The sequence below is a fragment of the Anomalospiza imberbis genome, chromosome 2, assembly GCF_031753505.1.
Source record: "Anomalospiza imberbis isolate Cuckoo-Finch-1a 21T00152 chromosome 2, ASM3175350v1, whole genome shotgun sequence".
In the NCBI taxonomy this organism is placed as follows: domain Eukaryota; kingdom Metazoa; phylum Chordata; class Aves; order Passeriformes; family Viduidae; genus Anomalospiza; species Anomalospiza imberbis.
In genome coordinates this window covers 74824367-74851264 of record NC_089682.1, presented here as the reverse complement: position 1 = coordinate 74851264, position 26898 = coordinate 74824367, and the positions used below count along the sequence as shown (strand labels likewise).

General features: G+C 45.8%; 2 protein-coding genes and 1 long non-coding RNA gene across 5 annotated transcripts; 1 reads left to right on the top strand and 2 right to left on the bottom strand.

Moving 5' to 3' along the window:
• The first annotated feature begins 1901 nt into the window (after nt 1-1901).
• On the top strand, nt 1902-15297 carry LOC137469242 (uncharacterized). Of its 2 annotated transcripts, none has more exons than XR_010996415.1 (3): nt 1902-2048; nt 4059-4339; nt 15201-15297. It is a non-coding gene; the product is annotated as an uncharacterized lncRNA (long non-coding RNA). The 2 variants fall into 2 exon arrangements; XR_010996416.1 differs by lacking the exon at nt 15201-15297 and adding an exon at nt 5166-5302 and having other exon boundaries at nt 1916-2048.
• Nucleotides 6333-12978, bottom strand: LOC137466054 (C-type lectin domain family 6 member A-like). Its single transcript, XM_068177978.1, has 6 exons — nt 12916-12978; nt 9757-9928; nt 9212-9304; nt 8008-8159; nt 7660-7787; nt 6333-7391 (listed from the first exon to the last, which is right to left on the bottom strand). The coding sequence occupies exons 1-6, from the start codon at nt 12976-12978 to the stop codon at nt 7232-7234; spliced, it is 768 nt and encodes a 255-aa protein (XP_068034079.1). The 3' UTR covers nt 6333-7231.
• LOC137469241 (C-type lectin domain family 4 member A-like) lies at nt 13850-25843 on the bottom strand. 2 transcript variants are annotated; one of them, XM_068181787.1, is made up of 7 exons: nt 25284-25843; nt 23123-23427; nt 20260-20376; nt 17616-17708; nt 17139-17290; nt 16804-16925; nt 13850-15748 (listed from the first exon to the last, which is right to left on the bottom strand). In XM_068181787.1, exons 2-7 carry the CDS (start codon nt 23187-23189, stop codon nt 15604-15606), a joined length of 696 nt encoding a protein of 231 aa, XP_068037888.1. In that variant the 5' UTR covers nt 23190-23427; nt 25284-25843; the 3' UTR covers nt 13850-15603. The 2 variants fall into 2 exon arrangements, with proteins under 2 accessions (XP_068037888.1, XP_068037889.1); XM_068181788.1 differs by lacking the exons at nt 17616-17708; nt 25284-25843 and having other exon boundaries at nt 23123-25185.
• Between the last annotated feature and the right edge of the window lie 1055 nt (nt 25844-26898).

Here is a 26898-nt window from a genome sequence, read left to right as displayed (position 1 = left end):
TCCCAGAAGACTGCTGGAGAGAGTAAGAATCTTCTGTGAATGTCAAGACCTTGTATGCAAAAGTAGCATAATCTGCTGCTGAATTTGACACTGTAAAACCCAGTAAAGGGAGGCTGGCCACCAAATGATGTGTACCATGTTATGTACCATGTTATCTTGTTGCTGTGGGACTGAATTTATGCTAATTGCAGCAGAAAGAAGGGAAACACAGGTAGCTGGTTTAGGCAGGACAAAGGAGGTTTTGAAACTTGAATTAAGGCATGCAACAGACACATAGGCAGCCTACTGTGTAAGAAGACCCTGGTGTTAGCAGGCATAGGATTGCTTCCATTAGTGGGAAAGTGAGGGCAATGGTAGGGGGAAGAGTTGATTGTAAGCAGCATTTTGTTGTCTGTCATTTAAGAAATCTGCTGTTTAAAGACAATTCACTAGGCCAGTGAAACTGAAATTTGTTATGGGTGATGAGGAAGCTCCTAAAGGCCAAGTCTCAGCATTATTTACAATTAATCTTTGTTCAGGTATTGCACCTTTCTCAGTAGGATTTGCAGATTCTTTCAGCTCTACTTGACTGCAGCACTAGAGGTGTTTTCTACCACTTGAATTGATAAATTCATCAGCTGCCCAGGCCACCACTCAATAACTCACAGGAGCTTTACTCACGTGGTATATCTGCTGTCAAGTAGAACTGATTCAAGAGAGGCTGGCCCAAGTGTAAACACTGGCACACCAGCCAGAGCTGGTTTATGCCCCATCCCTGGCAACATTCAAGATCGGGTTGGATGGGACTGTGAGCAGCCTGATCTGATGAAGATGTTCCTGCTCAATGCAGGGGAGTTGGACTAGATGACACTGAAGGTCCCTTTCAACCCAAACCACCCCATGATTCCATGAAAAGTGGTGTCATGTTTCCATGCTGCATTTGCTTCTCCAAGCGTGCCTTTATGTCAGAAGGATTTTATTAATCCATCATTACATCTGGCCCCATATGGCTCCGAATCCAACGCTAAAGTTGTAATCTGTCAGTGGCTCTGCAGCAATTGTGTTGAGATTACATATCACTTGCTTCTGGATTGATTTATGTGGCTCCTTCTCATAAGATAACCAGCCCTTTGCACAGACACTGCGGATCCTGTGCACAGATCCAGGCAGCACTGCGTGGCCTCTGGTGGAACCCAACATATAAAACTCTTCCTGCTTCTCTCAGACCTGCTAAAACAAGGGGAGTATAGCACCACTTCAAGGATGTGAATGGCTCTGTATCCCTCCTGCACTACTTTGGAGCTATAAGGAACCAGTTCAGCCTGTTGAATTGTCCCTGAAGGAAAAAGGACCAAAGATATCGAAATCCTATGAAAAGTTACTGGAACATGATTTTTAAAGCTAGTTATGGTTGTCAGCAGTACTGAGGAGCTCATGGAAGATGTTAAGGAGTACAATAAGTTTGTCTTTTCTGAAAAAAGAGGCTTTTTACAAACAGCATGAAAAACAGCAAAATTGGAATGAAAGAGATGACAAATACAGTGAAGAAGTAATGGTGGCCATCAGCAGCAAATTCTACCCAAAGCTCAAGTGAGCTGGGGAATAATATTCAATATTTCCATGATATTCAATAGTAAAGAGCTACTTCATTGAAACAAACTGACAAGAATCTGCCTTCCCCCCAAAAAAACAACAAAATAAAATGAATCCCAGTTCATTATTTGCTTTGTGGTACAACAAACACTGTGAGGGCACAGTGGAGGCGGCTGCTCCCTGAGGGTCGGTGTCCAGGAGCCAGCTGCAGTAACACAGCCAGCAGGACAGCTGGGGACCAGCCACAACACCTGAGTGAGGCAAGCAGGGTACACCTGGCACAACATCCAGGGTCTAGATTGCAGGCAAGTCTTCAGGGATGAGGAAGATCCGAGGTCAGGCGTGGAAATCAGTCCTCAGGTCAGTGTTGGGTCCAGTGATAGTGACCAAGGTCAGACATATTCCACTGGTTGCCAGTCAGGCCCTTTGTGATGAGGCACATCTGAAATCAAGTGACGAAGACCATGGATCTGCAGGTAAATTAAGCTTGCAACACATTTACAAATGTATTATTTTAATCCAGGGAAGCTTCTTTCCTTTCCTCACTTCCTGTAACTATTTGATCCCTACCCCAGATCATCTTGTCTGTTGACTCTTAGACTCCAGCATGGTGTATGTGTGCCAGCTCACAGGATTCCACAAATCCAAATGAGTCAGTCCTGATCTGTCTCTGAGTAGCACACTTCAACAGGAGAACCAGAGCTTCAGGGAAAAGTTTTTGAAGCAGTCCTCAGAAAATGTGCTTGTTTTGAATCATTTGTGATCACATCACAGTGCAAGGCTCATTGGTCTGTGGAATGCATTGGTTTGAGATGTAATAGTGAACCACAGCCTCTGGGCAGTACCAAAGATGACTTCTGATCACTGAAAATTGTTATTTTTCCTTTTCTTTCTCTTTTTTTTTCCCCTAATAATTCATTTGAGCTGGTCTTTCAGTGTTGTGGTGCAATACTCCTACTCCTGTGAGCACAGTCCTGCCCTTCAGGATGAAGAGCACTTATATAAGTACTTGATTCTTGGTTTTGTGTGAATAGTGGACAGATGAGTTTGTTGAATCATCTGATGTTGTTAAAGGGCTATTTTGGTTCTTCAGTAGGCATTTAAAATTTTGGGGGCAGTTACACTTAAAAAAAATGCCCTGTGAAAAGATCAATAACTGAATTTAATACAAGATTTTGTTAAGAATGCAGGTAGAATAATTCTAAACTTCCATGCGTGTATTTTGTACTGTATCACTTGTGATTCATAGTTACAAGAGGCCTTTGGATAGGAAGCCTTCACCAAGATATTTTCTGAACACCAAAATATGACTGAGCTCCCAGATGATGATGACTCAAAAATGAATCTGCAGGGAGAAACCTTTTCATATCTGGTCAGGAGGAATTTGGCTTGTTTCTTTAAGGCCTGGGGATATCCAGTCTGGGCAAACCCTTCCCAGCAGCTGGCTGTTTCTTTCCCCATCTGGTCAGATGATCCCATGAAGCAATATATCTCCTAAGCAGGTTTTGACTCATGAAAATCTGATTGTCTGACCTAAAGCCAGTGGTCTGCAGTAGTTCTAAATGTTGTCTGAATAGTGTGGTGTTCTAATGAATCTGAGAAGCATCTCTGCATTGTACATGCGATAGAAGAGTTCGTTCTTGGCTTCCTCCCAAATCTGCCATTTTCTGTGTGGGTCCCACTCCTTCCTTTCTCAACGGGAGTAATTTTAACCACAGAAGGGGAAACATTGGCTCTCTTATTACCAATGAAACCAATCAACCCCTTTCCATTTTTTACCTTCTCTGTTTCTTTATCTCCAAAATGTTCTCTGTTCCAGACTTACTCTGATTTCAGGTATGCAAAGTTTGTTGATTATAATCATTAGAAGAGTTGGAACAGGGGGGAAATGTCACTTTAAAAGCAGAGACACGTTAGGAGATAATAAAGCTAGAAAAAAACGGAAGCACTCGGATGAAATTATGGGTATAGCCATGAGAAATGAGGATGATCATTTAAAGAAAAACCTTGATGCACTGCACAGGAGAGGCCTTGATGAGTGTTTAATTGCTCTGAAAGAGGTTGCCTTCATGCTCTTCCTTCAGAGTTGGCAACTGTGTAGTGAGAAACAGCTGCTTTAGCTCATGTCAGAAGCAAAAGAGTGTTCAGGCAGTGAACTTACCTCCTTGATCCTTAGCTAGAGTAAATTTGCTGACATCTAATGCATGTAAAATTGTGGCAACTCAGTCTGCATGAAGATCTAAGACAGCAGGTGCCTTACCTAGCAGGATTGAATGTCATGGGAGGAACACAGCACTGGAGTGTGTTTACAGTGGTCTGTTTTGATCTCCAGTCGAAACAACCAGATCCATGTCCAGTTCTTAAATGCTACACTGAATTTCCCCTATGTTAAAACATGGACTATAGCACAAGCCAATTTTTATAGTGCATTTTGAGATCCTGAGCGAAGCAATTCCTTGTCTTTTGGCTATGTTTTCTTTTTCTAGTGAATGTTACAGAATTCTTACCTTGCTGTAGAGCCATTGATGCACCACAAGGGACTGCAGTGACAGAGGCAGGGGCACTCTGTATCTCCTCCTGATCTCACGAATGTAGATCACAGTGGCACCTAGAGAGTGCAGGTGACTTGCTGTGAGCAGGAGATGGTGCTGAAGTGCTGGACCTCATGATCAGCTGAGGCATTTCCAGGAAACCAGCAGGTTGTCCAAAAGCCTGTCAAGATAAATGATTTATAATTAAGCAGCAGGATGTGAAAAAGCTTGCTCAGGTATGTAAATTGATTCTGTATAAAATAAAAAAGTGGTTTTATTCCCTTGAAACCAGGTAGAGACATGAAGGCTAAAATCATAGGATTTGTCTTAGACAACTTGAGATAAACAAAGGATAACCAGCATGAACTGGACAAACGAACAACTGGGGGTTGTGGATCTCTTGGATAACAACAACCTTGCAAGGCAAACAGTACCTGGGTTAGTACTAATACCTTACACAAGACTGCTTAGGAAATAATTTCAGAAACACTGAATTTTAAAAGACAGAATAGACATGTATCCAGTGCCAGAACTTCTTTAAATGCCATTTCTCTCTTTTATTTCTCCCAAGCAACATTATATGCTCTTCATCTGTGGTCTAGCAATAAAAGGTAAAAGGAAACAAAATTTAAAAGGAAAAAAAGGAATAAAGGGGGAAAGAATGAGACACAGCAGGAGTGCAAAGAAAATAAAGACGTGGAGAAATAAATGTTGTAAGGGAACATGAATTTGAGGTGGAATAGAACAGAGAGAGAGAAGGAGTAGAGGTGTAATTCTCTGCTTTGTCTAAAAAAAGAACAGGCACCCTTGGAGGAAAATTTAAATCATTATAAAATATAGTGTCTGCCAAGAAAAACACATTTCACTTTATTTCATCACTTGGCTTGGCAAAGATCATAATTTATTAGAGAAAGTCAGGCATATCCTATAAAGGAAGACTCAGCTCTCAGAGCTAAACATAAAGAGAGCATCATGCTCAGTGTACAGATGTAATTAATAAGTCTGACCATAAGAATCAATGCTGGATGTCCTTCCAACATGCCTCTAATTATGTTTATCCAGCTGAAGACAGCATCTCAAAGACTGGGCATCATGAGCTTTCTGGAGGAAAACCAGGAGCTAGCTCAGGTTTGAACCATGAGAGAATTTTGCTGCAGCAGTCGGAGTACCTGCACTCAATGCTGTCTGTATTCTCAGAAGTGAATGTCACTGTGGCTCCTTTCCTCAGACCCAAGTTCCATTCCAAGGCAAAAGTTAATGTTCCAAGGAGTGGTAAGCATCCAGGTCTTGTTCTGAGAGGCAGCTGGGATGTGGCCAAGATGTCCACCTGAAAGCAAGGACTGCAAGTGTCATGAAGAATTCTATTCTGATAAACTTTTTGTCCTTCCCACCCAAGCCCTGGGTTCAGTATGCAGGAATGTCCTTCTGAAGCTTTCTGAAAATGCTGTACCTAACTGTCTATCATCACCTCTGCCTCTTGCTGTGGCATCTGCTGTCTCCTGAATCAAGACAGACTTGAGGGGTAAAGACTGATTCTTATCTGTTGGAGATAGGCACCTCCATCAGCCAAATCCATATTGAGGAGGGGATCAGGAACCTCCCTTCAGCAATTCTGTAGGCAAACCCAGCATCATCTCCCAAGGTCCCTCTTTTGTCATGACTCTCAAGAAAAACTTTGCTGTCCAAATTTGGGGCAGGGAGACTGTTTCTAGCAAGTTACGTGCATTTTCTTGCAAACCAACCTCCTGGTGTGGGTTTTGCTCTGCCCTACCAACCTTCCAGGAGCCAGAACTGCAGCACCCCTAAAACCACTTGTAAAACATTGGTCACTCTCTGAGTGTCTTATCTGCCTCTTTTTCTTCCTCAAAACCTTGTTGCTGTAAGTTCCAGAACTGAGCTGGGGGAAATCGAGAAGTACATTGCAATGTTTGGGTTTGTGGTCATGTTGTGCAAAAAATAGTTTTCTCCATTGTGAAAGTATCCAGCAACTTTAGAAACTAGGAAGCAAACACTTAGCAACAGCCAACCTTTTGGTCCAGTGGCTAAGCCAGAAACCTGGAAAATACACTTCTTCAGGCAGAAATTACAAAAATTTGTACTCACATTTCTCATGGGGAAAAAAAACATTACCCAGAACTGATTTTTAGGTTGTATTTTTAGTCGCAAACTGGAAACTCCCAGTTCCTCAAAGAATATGGATATCATTGATGAAAGGAGGAACATACAGATTGGAGTTAGGGAAATTTTAGGGAAGTAGAATATTGCTCAAAACTTCTGTGTATCTGATTTGCAGTGATGCCTCTGATAGAGGTCTTCCACCCTTCTCTCTCATTAGAAATTTCTCCTTAGGAGACTCTGGCTTTTTTCCTTCTTGTTACATTTAATTGCTTTCTCTCTCCTTCATTGCCATGCCTCATCCTGCCACATCTCAGCAGAATCTCCAACATCTATAGTTTTTTCTGCTACATCCTGGGCAAACTGGCTGGCACTAAATACTACACAGCCTGCTCTGTTTCTGTCTTCACAAATGATTCTCCAAAGTGTTCAGGACCTTCCTCACATGCTCTACAGATGAACATTACATTGTTCCTGCTCCCAGCTGGTCCAGCACACTCAGCAATATTCTCATCTACAGCTGCTGTACACTGAAAAGTTAAAACCTCTGTGTTGGGAAGCTGGACTGTGGGAATCTGGGACACATCACTCAGAAGACATCCTCATGCAAAGAGCAGAATTAAAATTTATTAATTTTTTTTTTAAACTAATCACAACACCATGTGCTGAAGGAGAAGGAAACACTACAGCCATGAATAATTTTTCCCTTCAGAGGAGGTACAAGGACACTCCACTGAATGCTCTTCTTTCAAATTCTGCTCCAGTGATTTGAAGGACAAGTATCCTTTCATGAAACAGTGATGGCCTTTTCCACATCATTAAGATATTGGCTGGACCAGGAGGCAAGGGAAGTGATGGAGAATTAGGACCCTTGTTTCTGAAGAGGAGAGTGGAAAGGTTCACAGTAGGTGTTTAACATCAGCCTGAACTATTTCATCCAGGACTGATCTCCAGCTTGTAAAGGATGGAGGGGCCCAGGCTGGTACTTTGAAGCTCGGATTTCATGTCCTTCCTCAGAGAAGCTTGACTGCCTGCTCACAAATTCGATAGCAACTTGTGATGCAAAGGACATTATTCCAGTTACTGTAAGTGTTGGGGTCTCTGTTTCCCTTGACATGAATTGCAGCACATTTTTCTGCAAAGAGTAAATTAGGCTCCCCAGGCTTCCAGAACCTGTAAAAGAAAGTTCCTTTATTGGAAATGCACTAGCATCCCTGACAGTGCATGTGGAGTCACCTCAAACAGTTGTGGAAGAGAAAAGTCACTGTGACAGAAATCAGAAGCCATAGTTTTGAATAGAAAATTATGTATGTTTTCTGACTTGCAGAGCAGCTGAAGACAGAAATCCACCTCTGACAAATACCTGCCTTACACAATGTATTGGTCACTTGGACTGAGGGCATGAATTTTAGGGCTCTCCTCACTCCACCAGGATACTCACGTGGCTGTATTTTCATATGGAGTCTGATCCACCCACTGCCACCCATTTTTGTAAGCAGCTAAGCCTATGTAGTATTTTGTTTCATAGATGTTAGTAACTTTTTCTTTTGTCAAGTTGAAGAGGAACTCCTGGGAAAAAAGCACAATGTCCATGAGGGGCAAGACCGAGCACAGAGAGGTTTCAGGAGTCCCCGTGGAGTGGGGCTGGCAGCAGAGGGGGCTGGTGCTGCAGAGGTGCAGGCAGGACCTTTCCCCTCCCCTGCAGGACACTCAGGGGCTCTGAGTCCCCTCCAGGGCCCAGCACTGTGTCTCTGCCTGCTGGGTCCCTCTCTCTGCCCTGTGCACTTACCTGCTCTGCCTTGCTGTTGATCACCACCAGCTGGGAGCCCATCCCAGTGCAGTTCTGTGCACTCTCAGACCATGACATCGTGTCAGGGGACAGGAAATAGCAGCTTCCTTGAAACCTTCTCCAGCCCTTTGGGCAGCACGTCCAGCCATCCACTGTGGGGGAAAAAAGTTCCTGCTTTTGAACAAGATGTGCTGTCCTTCATGGCTGTGAGTTCAGTATAGGCTCCCAGGTGTTAGGTGTGGGGTTTGAACCCAAAGCCTGGATGGAGATAAATGCTCACTTCTGCTCTCCATAAGTAAAGCTGTCAGCAGCCTGGCAGGCTCCGGTCACAAAGCCCCTGCCTGAAGGGGCCTCTTCCCTTTCTCTCTCTGTCCTGCCATGTCCATGCAATCTCTTTTTGATGAGAGACAAGGTTTCTGCCTTACCCTTCTTGACGAAGCAAGATGGGAAGTAGTTGGCTTGCACTTTTCTAGAAACACTTCCATCAGAGAAGAGTTGTCCAAGCTCTCAGCTCATGCAGATTCAGAGCCTTACAGCAAACTACTCTGACAGCCTTGCTGCCGCCACAGGAAGTTCCTTACACAGGCAGCTTATCCAAGAGATCTGCCTTATGCCCAGAGATTCAAATGGTGGTTTAAAAGCTACAGATATGTTCTCACAACGATTGAGGCTGCATGAGAAGGGATCTCTGACCTGAGTTTGAGAACTTGCACTACCAGCATTCCAGCACTCCATATTACCATCATTTCATGTGTGACTGCAGCTCAGCTCTCCAGCTATTCTGAACTAAACATCATCCTCCCTCCACTGTCCCTCACACTGACCACCATGTTTGTGTGAACAGGCAGTGAGCCAGCACAGGGAGTGGAGCTGTATTGAGCCAGCCAATATAAAAGCACTTTCATCTAGATCAGTAGACTAGACTTGTAATAGAGGGGTTGTGTGAGGGGAAGAGTAGGAAGGTTGTCAAATGCAGGTATGGAATGACCCACCCTCTTTCACTGTCCTGGAGCATGCTTTCCTAGCATTCTTAGTAAAGATGTACAATAGGGTGTCTTCTTACCTCAATTCCCCAGATTCCTTCCTCAAAACAATCTATTGTGACTGACAGTACTATTCCCCACATCAAAGTTTGGGAGGGGGGGACCAGACAAAATTTTGATGAAGTCTTTTTATTACTTCTGAGGCCCTCAGAATCACTCACCTTTCTCTGCAGAACTGCTGGGGACACAGTACCACTCTGTAGAGTTCAGGAGGAGAGTCTTGTATGGGCCATAGCTTCCATCAAGTAAAGCCACTGAGAAGAGAGGAAACCAAAGCAAAGGGCTACTGTCATCCTTTTCACCTCGTGCATTAGCAACCTGTGCTATCCTAACCCTCCTGCTTTGGAGCCCCAAAAGAGACGCTGTTATGTTAACAAGAGATGAAATCTGGATTGAGCAATGAGGTGAGAACAGCAGGCAACTTCTCCCACTACCAGTCATTCCTTCCCTTGGAAGAGCTTCTCTCACCTCAGATGGCTGAGAGACTCGCTTGCCCAGCTGACAAATCTGGATTAGAAATCCTCTGAGGATGAGGCGAGGAAAGGGAAAAAGAAGTCATGGGATAAGCTAATAAGAGTGGAGAGGTCTGTTTTGGTGAAGGGCATTTGCCTGCCTGGAAGAGGGACTAGCATATGGGTTTTTACCTGACAAAAAGCAGTCACCTGAGCCCTTCATCCGAAGGGAATTAAGACACCCTGGAACTCACCAAGGCAGATGGTCACAAAAGCAGCTTTGATTAAAAGGGCAAAAATTAGGAAGACCCAGATGTTCAGCCAGGAGCAGCTTCTCTCTTCTGCTGGGGATGAAAAACAAGAGTGGAAATGTCCCAGGCCAGAGTTAGGAGTAGAATAACCCAGAGGGCTCTGTTCCCCAACAATCTACTGCCAGGGACTGGGGACCCCACAGGTGCTGCAAGCAGGTCCTGCAGCCTGTCCCTACCAGAGGCTCAGACTCGCAGAGTACAGAAGCACAGGGGCTGCCATGAGGCTGCTTTTTTATTTCCCCATTTATCACAAGACCGTGCCTGTATTCTGCCCAAACCTCACTCCCTCTATGCCCTGTCAGACCTCCTTTCTCCTCATCACATCTTCCTTCTTGCCTTCCATTATCACTGTCAGACACTGAATGCTCTTTCCAGATCTCCCTCCTCTCTCTTTAGAGCTTCTTTCTCTCACTACCTGGATTTTGCCTCTGTACCGTGAGCCCCTTTCTGCAGTGGCACAGTCCCCCAAAGGAGTGACTGCCTAGCTCAGGGTGTGCACAGCCAGACACACAGAGGGATTGTTTCCACAGGAGGAAAAGGCACTTGGGAGCTCTTGGGAGAGCCCTGGCTGGTTGTCCTTGGGGACACCAGCGATGAAAGCAGGGACGTGAGCTCAGCAGGATGCAGAGAGCTTTAGCAGGGCAGTCACAGAAGGATAGCACCCTCCAGCCCCATTGTTTACAGACACATCACTGAAGGGAATAGCAGGGCACGCTCTGCCTGGACTTCCATTTCCCCTGGCTCTAGGAAAAGGTCATTCTGCCAGCCTGGGCACTGCCCACTTCCCTCATCTGTTGCTTTGCTCTTGTCCTAAGCCCCATCTCCTGGTAGGAGATCCGGCCACCGCCCCATGCCCAGGATCCATCCCAGCCCTGTCTTTCCCCCAGCTCCTTTGACAGGAGGACAGAAAGAAAGGAAAGTATGGGGGTTACCTGCACTTCCAGGACTAATTCTCCCTTGGCCATTCATCATCTCTACAAGAGGATCACTCTTCTCCGAGGGTCTTTGTTACCAGTGTGGCCACAAACAGCCTTCCTTCCTGCATAGGGCACCTCCCACACTGGTGTACCCCAGAGGACATGGAAATTGGGGAATTTTTCATCATTGCCTTGCCAGGACATTTCACAAGATGCTCATTGCAACACAGAACTTCACCAAGACAAAGGAAAACAAATGAAGAGGAGCATCTCTGCAGCTCACACAATCTCCCTTTGCACAGCCTCAGGCAGTTTCTCAAGTCATACATGGCCTTCCCTCTCTGGTGCCTGCTCTCTCCTGCTGAGGGTCCATGTGTGTGCAAATACATGAACAGGCAGGTATATTTGGCATTTGCTAGCAAAGGGTTAAACTCACTGAGCACAGCCTGCAAGTGGGAGCCAAAAATGAGAGGAAAGCATATCTGTGACTGAGTCTGGGCAGTGCCCGTGTGCATCCTGAGCCCAGAAATCCTGAGCACAACAGAGAACTTGCCAGCACTGTTTTTGAGCTAATTCCATTGGAAGGGAGGCTGGGGCTTTGAGCAAAGGGGTTCAGTATGACCTGGCATTGTGGGGCAGAAGGATCGCTAGGCAGTGCCAGAGTCCATGTGCATGACAGATCATGAAGTCTCACTTGGTTGTGACTGCAAAAGCTGCAGGACATATATATGGAACTGACTGAGATGTTCCATCAGCTGGTTTCTCCCTATGGAGAGGGATTCATGGGTGCAGAGACACAGGAATAGGAGAGCTCATAGCAATAGCTCAGGCATTCCAGCTGAAGCATCAGAAGATCAGGGCATGGAACTGCTTACAAGTGAGGAGAAGCCTGAGCTCTCTGTAGAAGACATCCTCTGATTCTGTTATTTTGTGCACAACAAGCTGCAGGCAGGATCAGAGCCTACATTTCTGAACATCTTTATGTAACCAATGTTCACAAGCTCTCACACCACATGGAACAACATTAACAAGACTTGGGCAACCTCCAGTCTCCCACCATCCCCCCAGGAAGTGCGGCTGCAAGAACACATCCCCTTTGTGGAAGCAGGGGTTCCCCTGGTCCCACACACTTCCCGCTGCAGACGTAGGGTGTGTGAGTATCCACACCTCTTCCAGCAGCCTGTGAACCACAGGTGAAAGCACAGGGTCATGTTGTCACCCTGCAGAACTGTGGGTCTGTGCCAGCCACACCAATTGAGGTCACCCACGGCACTCAACTGCCAGGGAGCTTCTTACAGACAGAGGTGGCCAAGTTGCAGAGTACCCTGAGCTCAATGGCCACTTCCTTCCCACTTCCCTCTCCTCTCTCTTAAGCTGTTCTTGCTTCACCTAAAATTTGTTTTCAGACTGTTTCTTCTCTGCCTCAGAAGCCTTTCCCTAATGCCCTGGTTACTGTCAAGCTGGTGGTCATGTTCTTCTTTCACAGCAGCAGTTTGATGCAAATGCCCCCTCAAATAGTGGCAGCTATTGAATTCACACAGCTCTTTGCATTCACACTCCTATTTTTATCACTTGCTGCTGCCCAGGCCTTCTGAGCAACATGAAGTGGGATGGGTAAGGCTGGAGAGGATTCAAAGTACAAAGAACAGGAAGTGTGCTCCTGTTCAGAAAAGAACTTGGTGGAGGACATTCTCTCTTTCTCAGTGGTTGATGGCAGTTTCTCCATCAGCCTGAATCCCCTGAGCAGTCCTGCTATCCAGTTTTCTGGAATTCCAAATGACTTGAAGGGAAATACTTATCTGCAACAATGACATACTGGCAAGTAGCCTGGAAGGAAATGCTAACAAAGCAAAAGGCAGAAAACACAGCAGAAGTGCTAGCAGCAGGGACAACACAGGAAGAGAGAATTAATCCCAGAGAAAGTTGCTCCCACTGTGCCTGGTGCTTTGCCCTCTCACAGCCTGAAAACCAGCCCCAGAGCCCTGAGCCCCAGCAGTGTGTGAGGGCAGCTCACAGAGGCAGCTGTCAGGCTCTGCAACTTGTGCTGCAGTTTCTGAAGTTTGTTTTCAGCAGAAAAAATGAAATAAATCCAGGAGGACACTGGAGGCTCCTTTTAGTGGAGATTTGTGAGACAGATTATGGAGGACCCAAAGATGAGATGGACTCTGTTGGATCTCACTCTCACCAGAGGCAGAACTGTTGGGCATGTAGAGGCTGAGGTCCACTTTGTGTGCAGAGACTCCGACATGTTGGGATTCAGGATGTTGTCAATCCTTGCAGAGAGGGATGAGCTCCAGGACCTGGGGTCTCAGGGCTCAGAGGGACATGGAGACAGACTCTTCCAGGTCCTGATTCATCCCAAACTCCCAGGATGACTCACCCTTGTTCTCCTCCTGCCCTGTTCCCATGGGCATCAGTCCATGATAAATGGAATCCTGCCTTCTTCCTACAGCCAATGGGAAGGGGCCATGTCCAGACCTGCAGGGGCTGCTGCTCACCGCAGGCTGACCCCAGGGGCGGACACCCAGCAGAGGAACCTGCTGGTCAGCTCTGTCCTTCAGAGACTGTGCACCTTCAGCTGGCTGCACCACAGCAGGCCTGACCCTCCTGTGCTGGGCTGGCTCTTGTGTGGAGGAGGGAAGAGAGGAAGTGTGCTCCCTGTCCTGCCTGTGTGCTAAGAGTTATGGCAGAGGGGAGGCCTAAAGGGGATCCTGCATGGCAAAAGCCAGAAATGTGTGGGAATGGTGATAAAGACCCTGGATAAGGAGGTCCCCTCTGGGCAGACCCAAGCCCAGCACCCCAGGCTGGTGTTGGGAGAAGCTGTGCCACTGCAGAGCATGGCTTCTAGGCTGCAAATGGAGAGGCCCTCACTTGCAGGGCCAGGAGGATGTGCTGTCACTACTACCCATTCTTGAAATGACAGCCTGGTAGGCCAGGCAGGAGCTGGGTCCATGAGGGCTCATGTTTCAGGAAGAAAGTTTCACCCCAGGACTCCTTTGCAGGAAGAACTCTCAAGGGAGATGGAAAGGCATTCTATGAAGCGAGAGGATACAATATGGATCAATGAGGAGGAGCACCACTGCGTTTCTTTTGCTCCCTATCTTGCTTTTCAGGCTGTGTTCAGAAGGAGGCAAAGCATGGACTATTTCATTCCACTAATGCAAAGACAGAGCCCTCTGGGGAGGAAAAGGTAACAAGTCAAAGAGCAGAAATTGCCATGAAAACTTGAGAAGGGACAAGCCAAGACGCCAGGAGACAAGCTGGGAGGACAAGTGATCTGGGAACTAGAGAAATTAACTCAAAACCAGGGAAGAATACATCCCTGAAAGGCAGATGCATGCAAATACACAGTGGAGAAGAAAGTCACCATGCAAATAAACTCTGAGGGAAGTGGTTAAAATGCTGCTTTGCAGGGACGAGTTTGACCCCTATGAAAGTCCCCAAACCAGAAGACCTGTCTGGCAGTGGGTTGCCAGGGGAGGCACATTGACTCTGGGTCTAGATGTGGGACTTAGGGGGACTGAAAGAAGTCGTATTGTGCTCACAGGCAGAGAACTGGGCTTAGGCAGAGGCAGCAAGGAATGAGAGTAGGCTGAGGCAAAGGGAGAAAAATGGCGTAAAGAAATAGGTTAAGTAGGAGTTGTGAGGAAAGATAGGGCTTGGAACTGGGAAGAAGGCAATGGAAGAGGGGAGAAGCATCTCAGCCCTAAAGAGGCCCTGAAGAGCATGGTGGTCATGTTCCCACCACAGGACACTAAGGGACATTAACTCAAATGGCATCAGGGAAGGATTTAGTTCTGCATGAGATACACATCTGCACAGGGAAGCTGGAGAGGACTGGGACACCAGGAAAGGGAAGGGAGGATATTTGCAGCATGGCACTTCTCCAGTTCCCTGGAACCACCACAGGTCTCTGCTGACAACTGCTTTCTCACAGCTGCCTGTGACACTTCTTCACATCTGCTTGTGCTTGTGTTATTAACTGCATCCCATGGAATGAAGTCAAAACCCTACAAGTGTCAATACTACAGCAATGGAAATAGCCTTGCTAAGAGGGACTTTGTACACAAGAATGTCGTGGTAGGACAAAGGGGAATGGCTTTAGACTGACAGAGGGCAGGTTTTGATTAAATATTAGGGAGGAACAGTGCTTCCTTCCTAATATTTAGGAAGGTGAGGTGGCGAGGCACTGGAACCAGTTGCCCACAGGAGACGTGTCCCACCTCTAATATGTTCAAGGCCTGGCTGGATAGGCATATGAGCAACCTGGTCTAGCAGAAGGTGTCCCTGCCCTTGACCTAGGGGGCTTGAAACTAGTCTACCCTTTAAAGTCCCTTCTAACCCAAATTATTCCATGATCTGCAAATTATACCCCACATCTTAGAGATGGAGAAGGAAATAAAGATATGCACACAGAACCCAGAATCTTTTTTTTTTGTTGATGTGATATTGTATTTTCTCCTGTCTAAGATTTCACAATTTGTTCAGTAAAACCAGTACAGCTAGAGGACATTTTGCATGTGGCTCAACAAAAAGCAAACAGCTCTGCTCAAGGAGGCAAAGGACATTGATATCTGCCTTCCATTCCTGTGCCTTCCTCCTGGAGAAGGCCATCTCTTTTCTGCCAGAGGCTGCTAGACCCATTCAGAGAGAAGAGGACACAAGAACACAGGACTTGTTTCAAAGAGCCTGAGCTTCCATGTGTTCCCTGAGCCACCACATGCACTGGGGAAGCTGGACAAAGCTCATTGCACTTCCACACACATGGTCCCACCCCACACAGTGAAGATGTGTCAGAGTTCCTGACCCCTCCCAGCAATGTTCCCAGCTCCCTGCTCAGCTCCCAGCTTTACTCAGGACAGGGATATTTCCATCACACAATTACTGCTGCAGCTTCACAAATTCGATGATGCATCGTATCTGGTTTGACGTTATTCCAGTTGTAGAGATTTCCTTCAGGCACATGCATTACAGTGCAGTTCTCATGGCCTGGACTTGGTTCTTCTTTGCGCCAGAACCTGGGACAGAGACAGGCTTGTTACTCCCCAGTGTCCACTGTAAAGCACTGCTGGAAAAGGCCACAGTGGGATGCAAGAATTGAAGACAAGAGACAGACATTCCCAATGCTGATTCATGGACAGAAGTAGTGCTCTTCCTCCCACTCCATATCCCAGTGGCACTGGTGTCACATGGAAACCTGCCTCCTTCCTACAGCCTTCCAGCACAACAGAACCCTGCTCCATCCTGCTGGGGGGAACTTATCACCACCACTCACCCCATGCACCTCACTCCCAGCAGAGGCCATTGTCAGCCTCCAGGCCAAGTTCGTTCTCCAGAAGAAGGCGAAGCAAGGACAGCCTTGGTGCTGCCTCCCTGTGTCCCAACTCTTTCCATTCATTTCAGCACAGGCCATTTTGTGCATTTAAGTGCTGTGCAGGCCAGGCAAGGCCTGTCAACTATTAAGGGTTCTTGCTGATGGCAAGATGCAGCTTTTTCTATGCCTACAGCAATGAATTCTTGTGGTAATCACATATCCTCTGAACAGAGAGAGACATAGCTTTCCCAGGATTTTTCTGGGAAGCTGTGAGAAAACTGTGAGAAGCTGTGAGAAAGCTTATAGAAAGAATTAAAAGAATTATTATCTCTCTTTCTGCACCTCTTATTTATAGATATGATTCTCCAGAGTGTGCTATTCATAGTTCACCAATAGTGTGAGAGGATTTCACTTTGAGACCAATCAAGTCTCAGCTTAGCCAGTTGAGTTATAAAAGACACACTACTTTCTATTAAACGCATTCTTTCACCTTCTGAAGACTGGAATTTTTCTTTCCATCCCTGACTCAACAGCAACAATTTCTAGATCACAGGTTGTTAGTTCATAACCAATATCCAGTACAGATGGGGCCACGTGAACTTGGTGTCCTACAAAGTTCTCTCCTGCTGCATCTACGATCTCCGACAAGGCAGTGGGGCCGCAACCCCCTCTCATGCACCAGCTGAACCTCTCACATCTCTCCTACTTTCTTTCCCTACCAGGAGTCACACCAAACACTCTTCATCCAGGGATACTCACGCTGCTGTCACATTGTATGGAGTCTTGTCCGCCCACTGCCACTGGCCCACCTTCTCCTCAAACAGACCAATGTAGACATTATCTCTTCTCACGGATTGAGTTTTCTGCTTGGACAGGAATTCCTGGCAATCAGAGAGAGAGAGTGCAATGTCCATGAGGGGCAGGACTGAGCACAGAGAGGTACCAGGAGTCTCCGTGGAGTGAGGCTGGTGCTGCAGAGGTGCAGGCAGGACCTTTCCCCTCCCCTGCAGGACACTCAGGGGCTCTGAGTCCCCTCCAGGGCCCAGCACTGTGTCTCTGCCTGCTGGGTCCCTCTCTCTGCCCTGTGCACTTACCTGCTCTGCCTTGCTGTTGATCACCACCAGCTGGGAGCCCATCCCAGTGCAGTTCTGTGCACTCTCAGCACAATTCATCCTATCAAGGGACAGGAAATAGCAGCTTCCTTGAAACCTTCTCCAGCCCTTTGGGCAGCACGTCCAGCCTCGCTCTGTGCAGGGAGAGGACAGACAGATGAAAGCTACTAACAAGAGAGGGTGACTGCAGAAATCCAGGTTTTCCAGGGATAGTGCTCATGTCCTCCTCAGTGATTTTTCCTGACAGAAAGTGCTTGAAAACACAGGGATAGTACAGACATTTCTTCCCATTGCTTTGGGGTATGACCAGTGAGCTTTGTGTTCCCAAAGCTGTGGTAATCCTCGTAAGGGGATCTCAGGTCTCTCCAAAGTTCACTTAGGGATGTGGTGTGACTTGCCCTGGCACAGCCTCCTTGAGGCCCTTAGCCCCAGGGAAGAGGGGACATTGTGAGTACTGACCTGTGCCTTGTGGCACTGCTGAGTGGCACTCCCACTCTGAGAACTGCTGCTGCAGGGCTGAGGGCTGGTCACTGCTCTGGCTGAAGGGAACCACTGCAAAGGGAGAGGAAAGGCAGCAGGATTACCCCTTCCTCCCAGCTCCTCACCCAGCATCTCTGGCCCCTTGACTCTCCTTCCACCATTTCCCCAGCAAGCATTGTCCCAGCTGCCACCTCTCCTGACCCACACCCGTGGCACAGCTGCCTTCCCAGCCAGAAAGGGACCGTCTTCCAAGTCAGACAGCAGAGGGACCCCTGGAAGCATATCCCACCGGGCACATGCCACACACACGGCAGGAGTGATCCCTCCCAACCACAGCCACTCTGCCATGCACATACCCACAGCCCAGCTGCCAGTCTACAATGCAGCCTCTCATTGTCACACTTTGTCTCTTCCTCAGCTACACATCAACAGGCATTTGGAGAAGTTACCTCCAGCTGGGCCTGTTCCATCAGCAACACCCAGTCCAGGTGAAGGGAATCACTCACAGCTGGAGCTGCTGAAACCAGGGTGCAGCATAAACCCCTAAGACTTACTAGCTCCAGTTTGTGGGGAATGATACACTCTTGGTGACAGGCCACAGCCACAATCCCAAGGTCTTACTAGTAACTCAAACACACAGGAGGATGGATTAGGAGCTGATCAGGGTGTGCTTAACAATCCAGATGCCTATTTTCATCAATCATTTAATTTAGAAGTGTTTTTACTTATGAGCAGAACAATCCTAGTGGCTCCAGTGAGTGATTAGTGAATTGCTGTAATGGAGGAAGGCTCAGAGGAGATGGGCAAGGGCAATGCCTCGCTGACCACCCCCATTGCCAATAAAGGTGTCCTTATTCCTACACAAAGATAAAGCATGAGAAGAATTTTGGCTCTTAGTTTTGTTCAGCTGAGGGAATTGAGCAGCTGTGGAAGTGTTTGTTCCTTCAGAGATCAAAAAGAGGGCAGCGTTTTCCTCAGTTAGCCAAACCAGCACAGGATGATTGGGTACCTAAGTCCAAAATAGTGTAAGAAACTGAATGACTAACAAAAACATACGTGTAGAAAGCAGTGGGCCTGAGCTGGCTTTAACTCCCCTACCTTGTCCTGGTATTTGGGGACATTCAATGTCTTGATGTGGAGCATACTGAAGAACTATGTCCTGTTTGGGCCCCTCATAACAAGAAGGATATTGAAGTGTTGGAGCATGTCCACAGAAGGGCAGTGGAGCTGTGGACGGGTCTGGAGCACAAGTCCTGTGAGGAGCAGCTAAAGGAGCTAGTGGTGTTTCTCTTGAAGAAAAGGAGGCTCATGTTTGACCTGATTGCTCTCTACCACTCCCTGAAAGCAGGTTGTAGCCAGGTGGGGGTCAGCCTCTTCTCCCAGGTAACAACCAACAGGACAAGAGGAAGTGGTCTGAAGTTGTGCCAGGAAAGATTTAGATTGGATATTAGTAAAAGCTTCTTCACTGAAAGGTGGCCAAGCATTGGAACAGGCTGCCCAGAAAAATGGTGGAGTCACCATTCCCAGTGGTGTTCAGAAGACAAGTCGATGTGGCACCTGGATACATGGTTTAGTGGTGGGCTTGGCAGTGGTTGGTTAGCGGTTTAACTACATGACCTGAGCTTTCTTTTCCAACATTCATGATTCTATGATTCCATACTTGTATGACTGGCAATTAAAATCATGTTTGTATTGTGATCCACCTGTGCATTGCAGTGGCCACTCTCTGCTACATGCAGTTTGTACTGGTTTTTCATTTAAATGCTGTATTGCTATGCTAAACCAAAATCTTGTGTGGCGTCAATTAACTTGGATAAGTAAAATTTCACTAAAAATTAAACCTTCCATGTGTCTCAGAAGGTATCAGATGCTAACATCCCAGCCTAAAACTCCCCAACCATTCACCTGAGTACCACGAAAGGTTATACATTTGGGAACAAAGGAATACAAATGTCTGGGACTCAGATGCTAAGGGCAGCAAAAGGAAAAGCAGTGTTTTATCGTAATAAGATGCCTCTTCCAGAATCCAGCATGGTTATTGACAACTTGTGCAAACATACCATGAATTATCTTTAATAGAGAATGAGAATGAAACAGTCATCACAATCTTCACAAACAGCATGTCCAGGAATAACCTCTAATGAATTATTCTGCAATCAACCCTAAAAAATTGTGAGAGTTAATTAACTGCACTATGCAGTTAATCCTGGAGATGCCAGGACTGTGAGAAGCCATTTTTTCCACTAGGACGCAAAGCATATCCAAGTACCTTAGAGAGCCTAAGCGCAGATTCAGCTGCCTGTATAGACACTTGTGCTTCTGTCTCCACTTCTCCCCATCTGTCAAAGGTAACTGAGTTCTTTTTGTGGGGGATGAAGGTAGAGAATTGTTCCACAGTTCCAAAAAAGCCATGGAAGGTTGGAATGTGCAATCTGGGCACACTGACGAGGCCTCAGGGTAAACAGTGGAAGATTTGGGAGATGTATGCAGACATATACAAATTCAGGGCAGGAAAACCTGAGACCTTACACAAAGCCCAGAGAGCCATGAAGCATGGTTTCTCTACTTTTCTCCCAGCACTCCCCCCAGACTTCTCCCTTGTAATCTCCTTGCACATACTCACCAAGGAGGACGACAACAAGGGCAATGCACACCAAGAGAAGCAGCAGTGAGATCAACCATGGCAGCCAGAGTGGGTACTTCTGGGGATGTTGCTCAGGCTTCTTTTTTTTGGGAAGTCCTAAAAGTGACAGAAACACACCAAACAAAACACTACAGTCAACTATGGGTCCATCAGTCCACAGTCCACATTACCAAGGATGTACTTCTCAAGGGAGGGCTCCTCAAAAGAAAAAAAAAAAAAAAAAAAATTTCATTTCTGACATAGAAGATACAAGGTCTGGGAGAAGGGCAGACTGGGACAGAGCGGGGAATGTCTGTGGTTTCTGGAGAAAAGTCAAATTCAGTGAGTGTGTTCCCAGCCCAGCCAGTGAGCCAACAATGGTAATTGTTGGTGTTTGGGGGTGAGCCTTCAGAGGGCCTCAAAAACTACAGTGAAACAATGTCTTTCTAGATTGAGCCCAAAGCGGCTAAATGCAACATTGCTCAAACCATGATACTTAAGACATACACGGGAAGATTTCATGTTGACTTCTTCCCAGAAAACTTCTTCTGCCTCCTTCAGTTCCCTTAGCTTTTTGAACTTCCTGTGCAGAAGATTGGTGTAATCTGAGTGAGGATGGGAGACAAAAAATGTGCAAGGCTATGATGGCACATCATCATTGGGAGATTGAAAGATATTTTTTTCCTCCCACCTCTGCTTTCCAAGTCAGGATTCAAAGATTTGCTGTAATAAAACTAGGTTGTGCTAGGCTGGATATCTGGGGAGAACAGAGGGCTGTGTCCAGCAGCTTGAGTAAAGTACTCAGATTAAGATTTGCCAGGACCTCACTTTTGTCTAGAGGGATATTGCCAGTACTGAGGAGGTTTGGGAGCAGGCAGGAGAGTGGGTCACAGAGAAGGAGAAGCAAACAGGTGTTAGGGGATTGTTCTAGCTTGTGGCAGGTACACAAGTCAGGGCAAATAGGAGGGTAAAGAGACAGCAGCACTCACTGCAGGACAGGAGTAAAGAAACTTTGGGAGACACTACTATTAAAGATAAGATTTAGAGAGCTTTCATTCATTGTTCAGCATGAAGCTCCCAGGTCTGTCAGCAGCCAAGTGTGCCTGCCAGACATGCCTAGTAAACAAGACTGTAAGAAACCTGCTCTTTGTGGAAGCCTTCTGACTACTTCCCAAAGGCTTGGGAGAGACTGCTACAGCAGGGGAAAAGGCATATTTTTTCATTATCTGGAGATAAAATATGTGTGGACAGACAAGGTGCAGGTTTCCCCAGTCAAATAATGTTTTTCTAGCCAGAGCTTTTGCCTTAGTGAAAACAAGGAGACCCCTCAAGATCTTGAGACGAACCACCTACTTCAGAAATAGCTCTAACCAATCCAACTGTTTTTTTGATACATCCAGAGACTGTTCAACCTGTGCCCAGTCAGACCTGAGCATCCTGCACTCACACCCAGGTGGCACAGGGAGCACTGCATGCTGTGTACAACACAACTGAAGTGCAGTAATCTTGTGCACACTTAGTGGGTTGAACTCCCTGCAAAATGCTTTCCTCAGCTGGTCAGCTGGTCTGTGCTCTGTAACATGTCCAGCATGATCACAACACAACAGACTTGACGTCTTTGGAATAATAATTTGGAACACAATGGGGAACTTCCACCCCCCCCCCCCCCCACCTCACCACAGTGGAAATGCTAACTACATCCAGAACCAACTAATCTTGGTGCACTGAAAACAGTAAGCTTTCAAGACAGACAGGACTATGTACACTATTTATTTCCATGACTCATGCCTCAGAGCAAGCAAGGAATAACCTGGAGGTGACACCTGCTCTGTTTGGGATTATAAAACTGAGATAAAGCTGTAAATAGGCAAGCTATTATATATCCTTAGGCAGCAGTAATTATTTATTTAATTTTTTAAAATTATTATTCATTGATTTATGCACACATACTTTTCCTGCCCTGGAACCTGCTGTTGTATTGGGTCCTGCATGTCAGGCAGAAGCAGTGAACGTTACATAGAACACCTCTATGGGTTCCTACTTGTGGAATAATGACTACAGAGTACATATTAACCAGAATATGCCTTAAATTTGCACAAAGTCTAGTAAAAGAACAATTTTACCACTGTAATTTTTAATAGGGAAAAAAAGTTTGTTTGTTTGGTGTGCTGAATGTTTTTAGGAGTTGCAGACATCAATAACAGATTTGGAGCTCCCTCCAGATCTTAAATAATTCTTCTTCTGTGTATTTCAGAGTATTTAAATTTTGGGTCTCTCTTCTCCAAGGACCATTTCTCAATCAGCCATGGACAATGGGGCAGCCAGTACTACTTCTCATGAAGCTGCAGAGTACAACTGACTGCTCTACTATAAGCAAGCATGTTGATTCTCCTACCCTCTCCACAATCAGCAATCTGTAGTCTCACTCAGAGGCAAGAGCAGCCAGGACTTGGGCTTATTTGCTGCTTTGGGAGCCCCTCCACCTTTGTGACAGATCAGATTGTTTGTAATAAACCACAGCCTCTACTGCTGGTACTCAGCATGGTCTAAAAATTACTCTTTCAAGACTACATAACATATAGGGTACTGAGGGAGCCCAAACAGGTTCCTTAATGAATGTTTGTGCTCCCGGTAGTCATTCTTGTGCATGTTGCAACTCCCATTCACCTTTCCTCTTGGAAACAGTCCTCAAGACTCTTACTTCAAAACTCCTTCAGTCTCCTGATCATTTAGCTCCTTTTTCTCACCAGTCCATCAAGATCAGGTAGGAACCAAAGTCACAGAAGGAAAAATCTTCATTCCCTCTTCTTCAGCCCTGCTCCCTCCAGCTCCCTTTCTCCCAAATAACCCATTCATTCCTTACCTTTGACCACTGGAGCCGGCGATTCATTTTTGAACTTCACCTCAGCATAGGTGATTTCTGATGCCATTTAATCACAATGTGAACCTGTCCTTAGTTTTGCCACATAAAAAGTGGTCCTTCTAGCGCCTTGTTTCCAGAGGGTGACACAAATAGGTTACCAAGCCTTTTCCATCCATTCATTCACCCTCTACCCCATCAATGAAGGCTGTGCTGAACACTGGAAGCACTGGTGATAACCCAAGAATTCCTGGGAGCTCAGAAATGCCCCAAAGAGATCTTCAGTTTCTTAGCCCAGGAAATCAGCCCTGGCACCATGGAAGATTTTGAGACATAAAAGAAAAATGAGAACCTAACAACTGAAAAGGAAGTTGCACTGCTTCCCCATATCAGATTCTCAGCTGATAGGCTTCCTTTTCAAGACATTTATAGGTTTTTTTTCCTATTTTTAACTTTTTTACTTAACTATCTCCCCACATTTTCATATGTTTCTTTGTCTGTTAGTAATTCTACCATCGCTCTCACATTTGCAGCTATCACAGGCCCTAGCCCAGTTTAACCTGCAGTCCAGAACAAAATGCATTCTGCCCTATTTGGTCCTTGTGGTTAAACTGCATTTGCTACATCAAATGTTGCAACTATGTCTCATTCTTCAAAGTCAGCCCCAGCTGGAAACTAGCACTAGAAAAAATCTCAGTCGAGGAAATGTTCCTGTAGAAGTGAGACTGGGGAGATGCAGCCTTAGACAGAGCAATAAAAATAATCAGAATGTTGATATAGCCATGAAGAAACAGAAGGATCAGGCTAGAGTCAGAGAGGAGAACAAGCAAAGTGGAATTTTTAAAAACATATGTTGATGGTCTGAGAGATTATTGGGAAGAGTACACACAGAAACTTTTCTATTAAAACCTGATTCATAGCCTGTGAAGTTCAGAGCAGTGCTTGTTTCAGGCTCCATTTCAGAGGCTGAAAAGGGATGGTTTACATTTTTCTGCTACTTTTCCAACACTGTCATTTATCTCCCTTATCTGCTTTCTGGTAAAAACCTCTGATACCACCTTGAGCAAAATGTGCTTAGTCTGATTTCAGTGCTTAGTCTGATTTCAAACTGGAACAGATCTTGAAAGGAGACAAGGGAAATGGCTGCTGAGATACATTCTAAATCAGAAAGACTTCTGAGAACAGATGCCAATAAGTCAGGCAGGTGAGGAGGGTTTAGTCAGCAGATAGGACTAAGGTTTGTGTTGGAAGGGACCTTCAAAGACTATCTTCTCTAGCTCACCTGTCATGGGCAAGGACATCTTTCACTACATCAGGCTGCTCAAAGCCCCTTCCAACCTGGCCCTAAACATTTTCAGTTAAGGGGAATCTGTAACTTCTCTGGGCAATCTGCTTCAGCATCTCAGCACCTTCATTGTAAAGAATTTCTTCCTTATATCTAATCTAGATCTAGCTTTTTCAGTTTAAACCTATGACCCCTTATCCTACCACAGCAGGTTCCATTAAAAGGCCTCTTTCTTATAAGCCCCCTGTAAATACTGAAAAGCCACAAGAAGGTCTCCAAAACAACCAGAAGGAAGAAGCTGGTTAGTTTGGCTAGCTGGAATTCCCTTAAAGCAGAGCAGAATGAGATGCTCACAGGACATCCAGAGAGCACAGAGGGTAACCAGAGCAGAGTTGGAGCTGACCTAGGGCAATAGAAGAAAGAACATGAACCAGACAACAGAGAAGAACAATGTGGCAGAAGGTAAACAGAATCTGAACATGGTTTATGGAGAACTGCCCCTAAGTAGAGTGAGGCAGTAACTGGATGTCTTTATCAAGGATTCTCTTTGTGTCTTGTGTGTCCTGAGCTAACTTTACTTCTCCTTTATGTATTGTGTGCAAAGAGGATGACTTTCACACAAGACAAAGAACAGCTACAGGAGAGAAACCTGGTCCCTCAAGCAAGCATGCTGCCTGCTTCTCTTTCCAACATCCTTTCAGCGCTATCCTTTGTCTTCAGTCTTGGCCCTCTCACTGGAATTAAGCCTCCCTAAGTCTCTGCTGAAATCTAGTTAAGCTCTCAAATTTCTTGTTGAGAATTCAGAGCAATCTGTATGCTTCCCCCTGTCCCCACCCAACCAAGCCTCAGCAGACTGAGTATTATGGGAAAAAGGCTTACTTCCTTGCAGGGTTTCAAGATTTCCACTGTGAAGAAACAGGAAACACAATCAGAAGACAAAGAAGGAAGTTACAGAGCAGATTCATGAGCTTTTTCCACTGAAACACATCTCCAAACACAGCTGAGGCATTTCAAATGCAAATTCAGGCTCTAGCTGCTTTTTTTTTTTTTTTAATTAGATTACATTAGACTGCACTTAAATATCAGTAGACAGCTCAATTCTTCTTTGTCAGCCATCAGAGTTGTTGCTTGTTATCAAAATTCGACCCTGAATCATACTTCCACGGGATGCAGTGCTAAGCCAATGTGTAACAACAATCACGTTATATTCTTGAGGGAAAAATTTGTCATTTGAATTTCATATACACCGATGGCATGTAAATGAGTGAGAGATAGAAACAACTGGACCCTGCAGTTAGTTGTGGTGCTGAAAAAATAATTTAAAAAAAAAAAAAAAAGCTTAAAAACCCCCAAAACTCATGCTTTGCTTCCTTGCATTCTTACTGCTCTTCCTCAGTAACTCCATTCCCCCTCTTCCTGTGTTCTGCTCACTCCCTTGCCCTCCCACAATACCTGTGTTTCCCCACAGATCTCTTTCAGCTCAGCCCTACCCCACACTGCCAGATGCCTCCCATGCTCTCAGCTCCCATTGCCTCATAAGCTCCAGCTCCTTTGTGGGACTCTCACAGTTCTGCTTTCCCTCAGAAAAGCAGCTGGTTGCTCTGTAAGATCCATGGGCACCCTTTGTCCCTGACCCAAAGAGAAGGCAGCAGAGGCACTCTAATGCTCTTTCTCCTCTACCTGTCAGAGAGGTTTGAATAAGGTGGTATCTCCAAGCCTTTCACCCCACAGCCAGCATCCCCCAATTTAGCAAGCAGGTCCATGTGAGCAGATGAAACTGTGCCATTGCACATGCCTTACTTCTTTTGAAAATCCAGACGAACCCGAGGAATCAAATTCAAATTTATAGGCAAAGAGTAGGACTGGAATCCTAAAGCTGTGACCCCACAGATTCCAAAAGAAATCCCATTTTTAAATTGACCACAGCTGTGGTGGAAGCTGCAGGGAAGTGACACACTTCTTACAAGCCAGTTTGAATACAGAGGGGCAGCTGAGAGAATTGAGCTGAAGGGTGTGAGTCATCACAAGTGATATGGAGGTTACACAGGGACATCACATTGGCCACCCAAATACTTAGATCCTCTTTAGAAGATTTGACAAAAGGCAAAATGAAGCTGACATGACTAAAATAATTTCCCAAAGGGATTATCAAAATGCATTTTTCAACAAGCTGACCTTGCAGCCAAATGAGGAGAAATGAGATGAGCATGACCTCCAGTAAGTGCAAAACCATAACAAAGCAAAGGTGTCAGAACTTCCTCGAATCCTTTATATTTGATATACTGCCTTGAGGGCAACTGAAGAGCAGGGTATAAAATAAGCAGTCAGAGAGAACAAGCATATCAAAACAAAGCTAAATTAATTATTTGTCACAATGGAATAAATTGGTGAAATTCACACACAAGAACCCTGGTTTGTGGAGAACTAAACCAAAGGATCTGTCCAAAATAAAAGTGATTGTGCAAAATGTATGAAATTAGCAGGCCTGGGCAAG

What these genes read in the sequence shown, in the direction of transcription:
- LOC137466054 (XM_068177978.1), bottom strand. Translation starts at nt 12,978, where the DNA reads ATGTCGGAGTCTCTGCACACAAAGTGGACCTCAGCCTCTACATGCCCA. An exon ending in TTTTGTGACCATCTGCCTTG is followed by an intron (nt 9,305 to 9,756) that starts GTGAGTTCCAGG and finishes CTCTCTTCTCAG; the next exon opens with TGGCTTTACTTGATGGAAGC. An exon ending in CAGCAGTTCTGCAGAGAAAG is followed by an intron (nt 8,160 to 9,211) that starts GTGAGTGATTCT and finishes TTTCCCCCACAG; the next exon opens with TGGATGGCTGGACGTGCTGC.
- LOC137469241 (XM_068181787.1), bottom strand. Translation starts at nt 23,189, where the DNA reads ATGGCATCAGAAATCACCTATGCTGAGGTGAAGTTCAAAAATGAATCG. An exon ending in CCTTGTTGTCGTCCTCCTTG is followed by an intron (nt 17,709 to 20,259) that starts GTGAGTATGTGC and finishes CTCCCTTTGCAG; the next exon opens with TGGTTCCCTTCAGCCAGAGC. An exon ending in TCAACAGCAAGGCAGAGCAG is followed by an intron (nt 16,926 to 17,138) that starts GTAAGTGCACAG and finishes TCTGATTGCCAG; the next exon opens with GAATTCCTGTCCAAGCAGAA.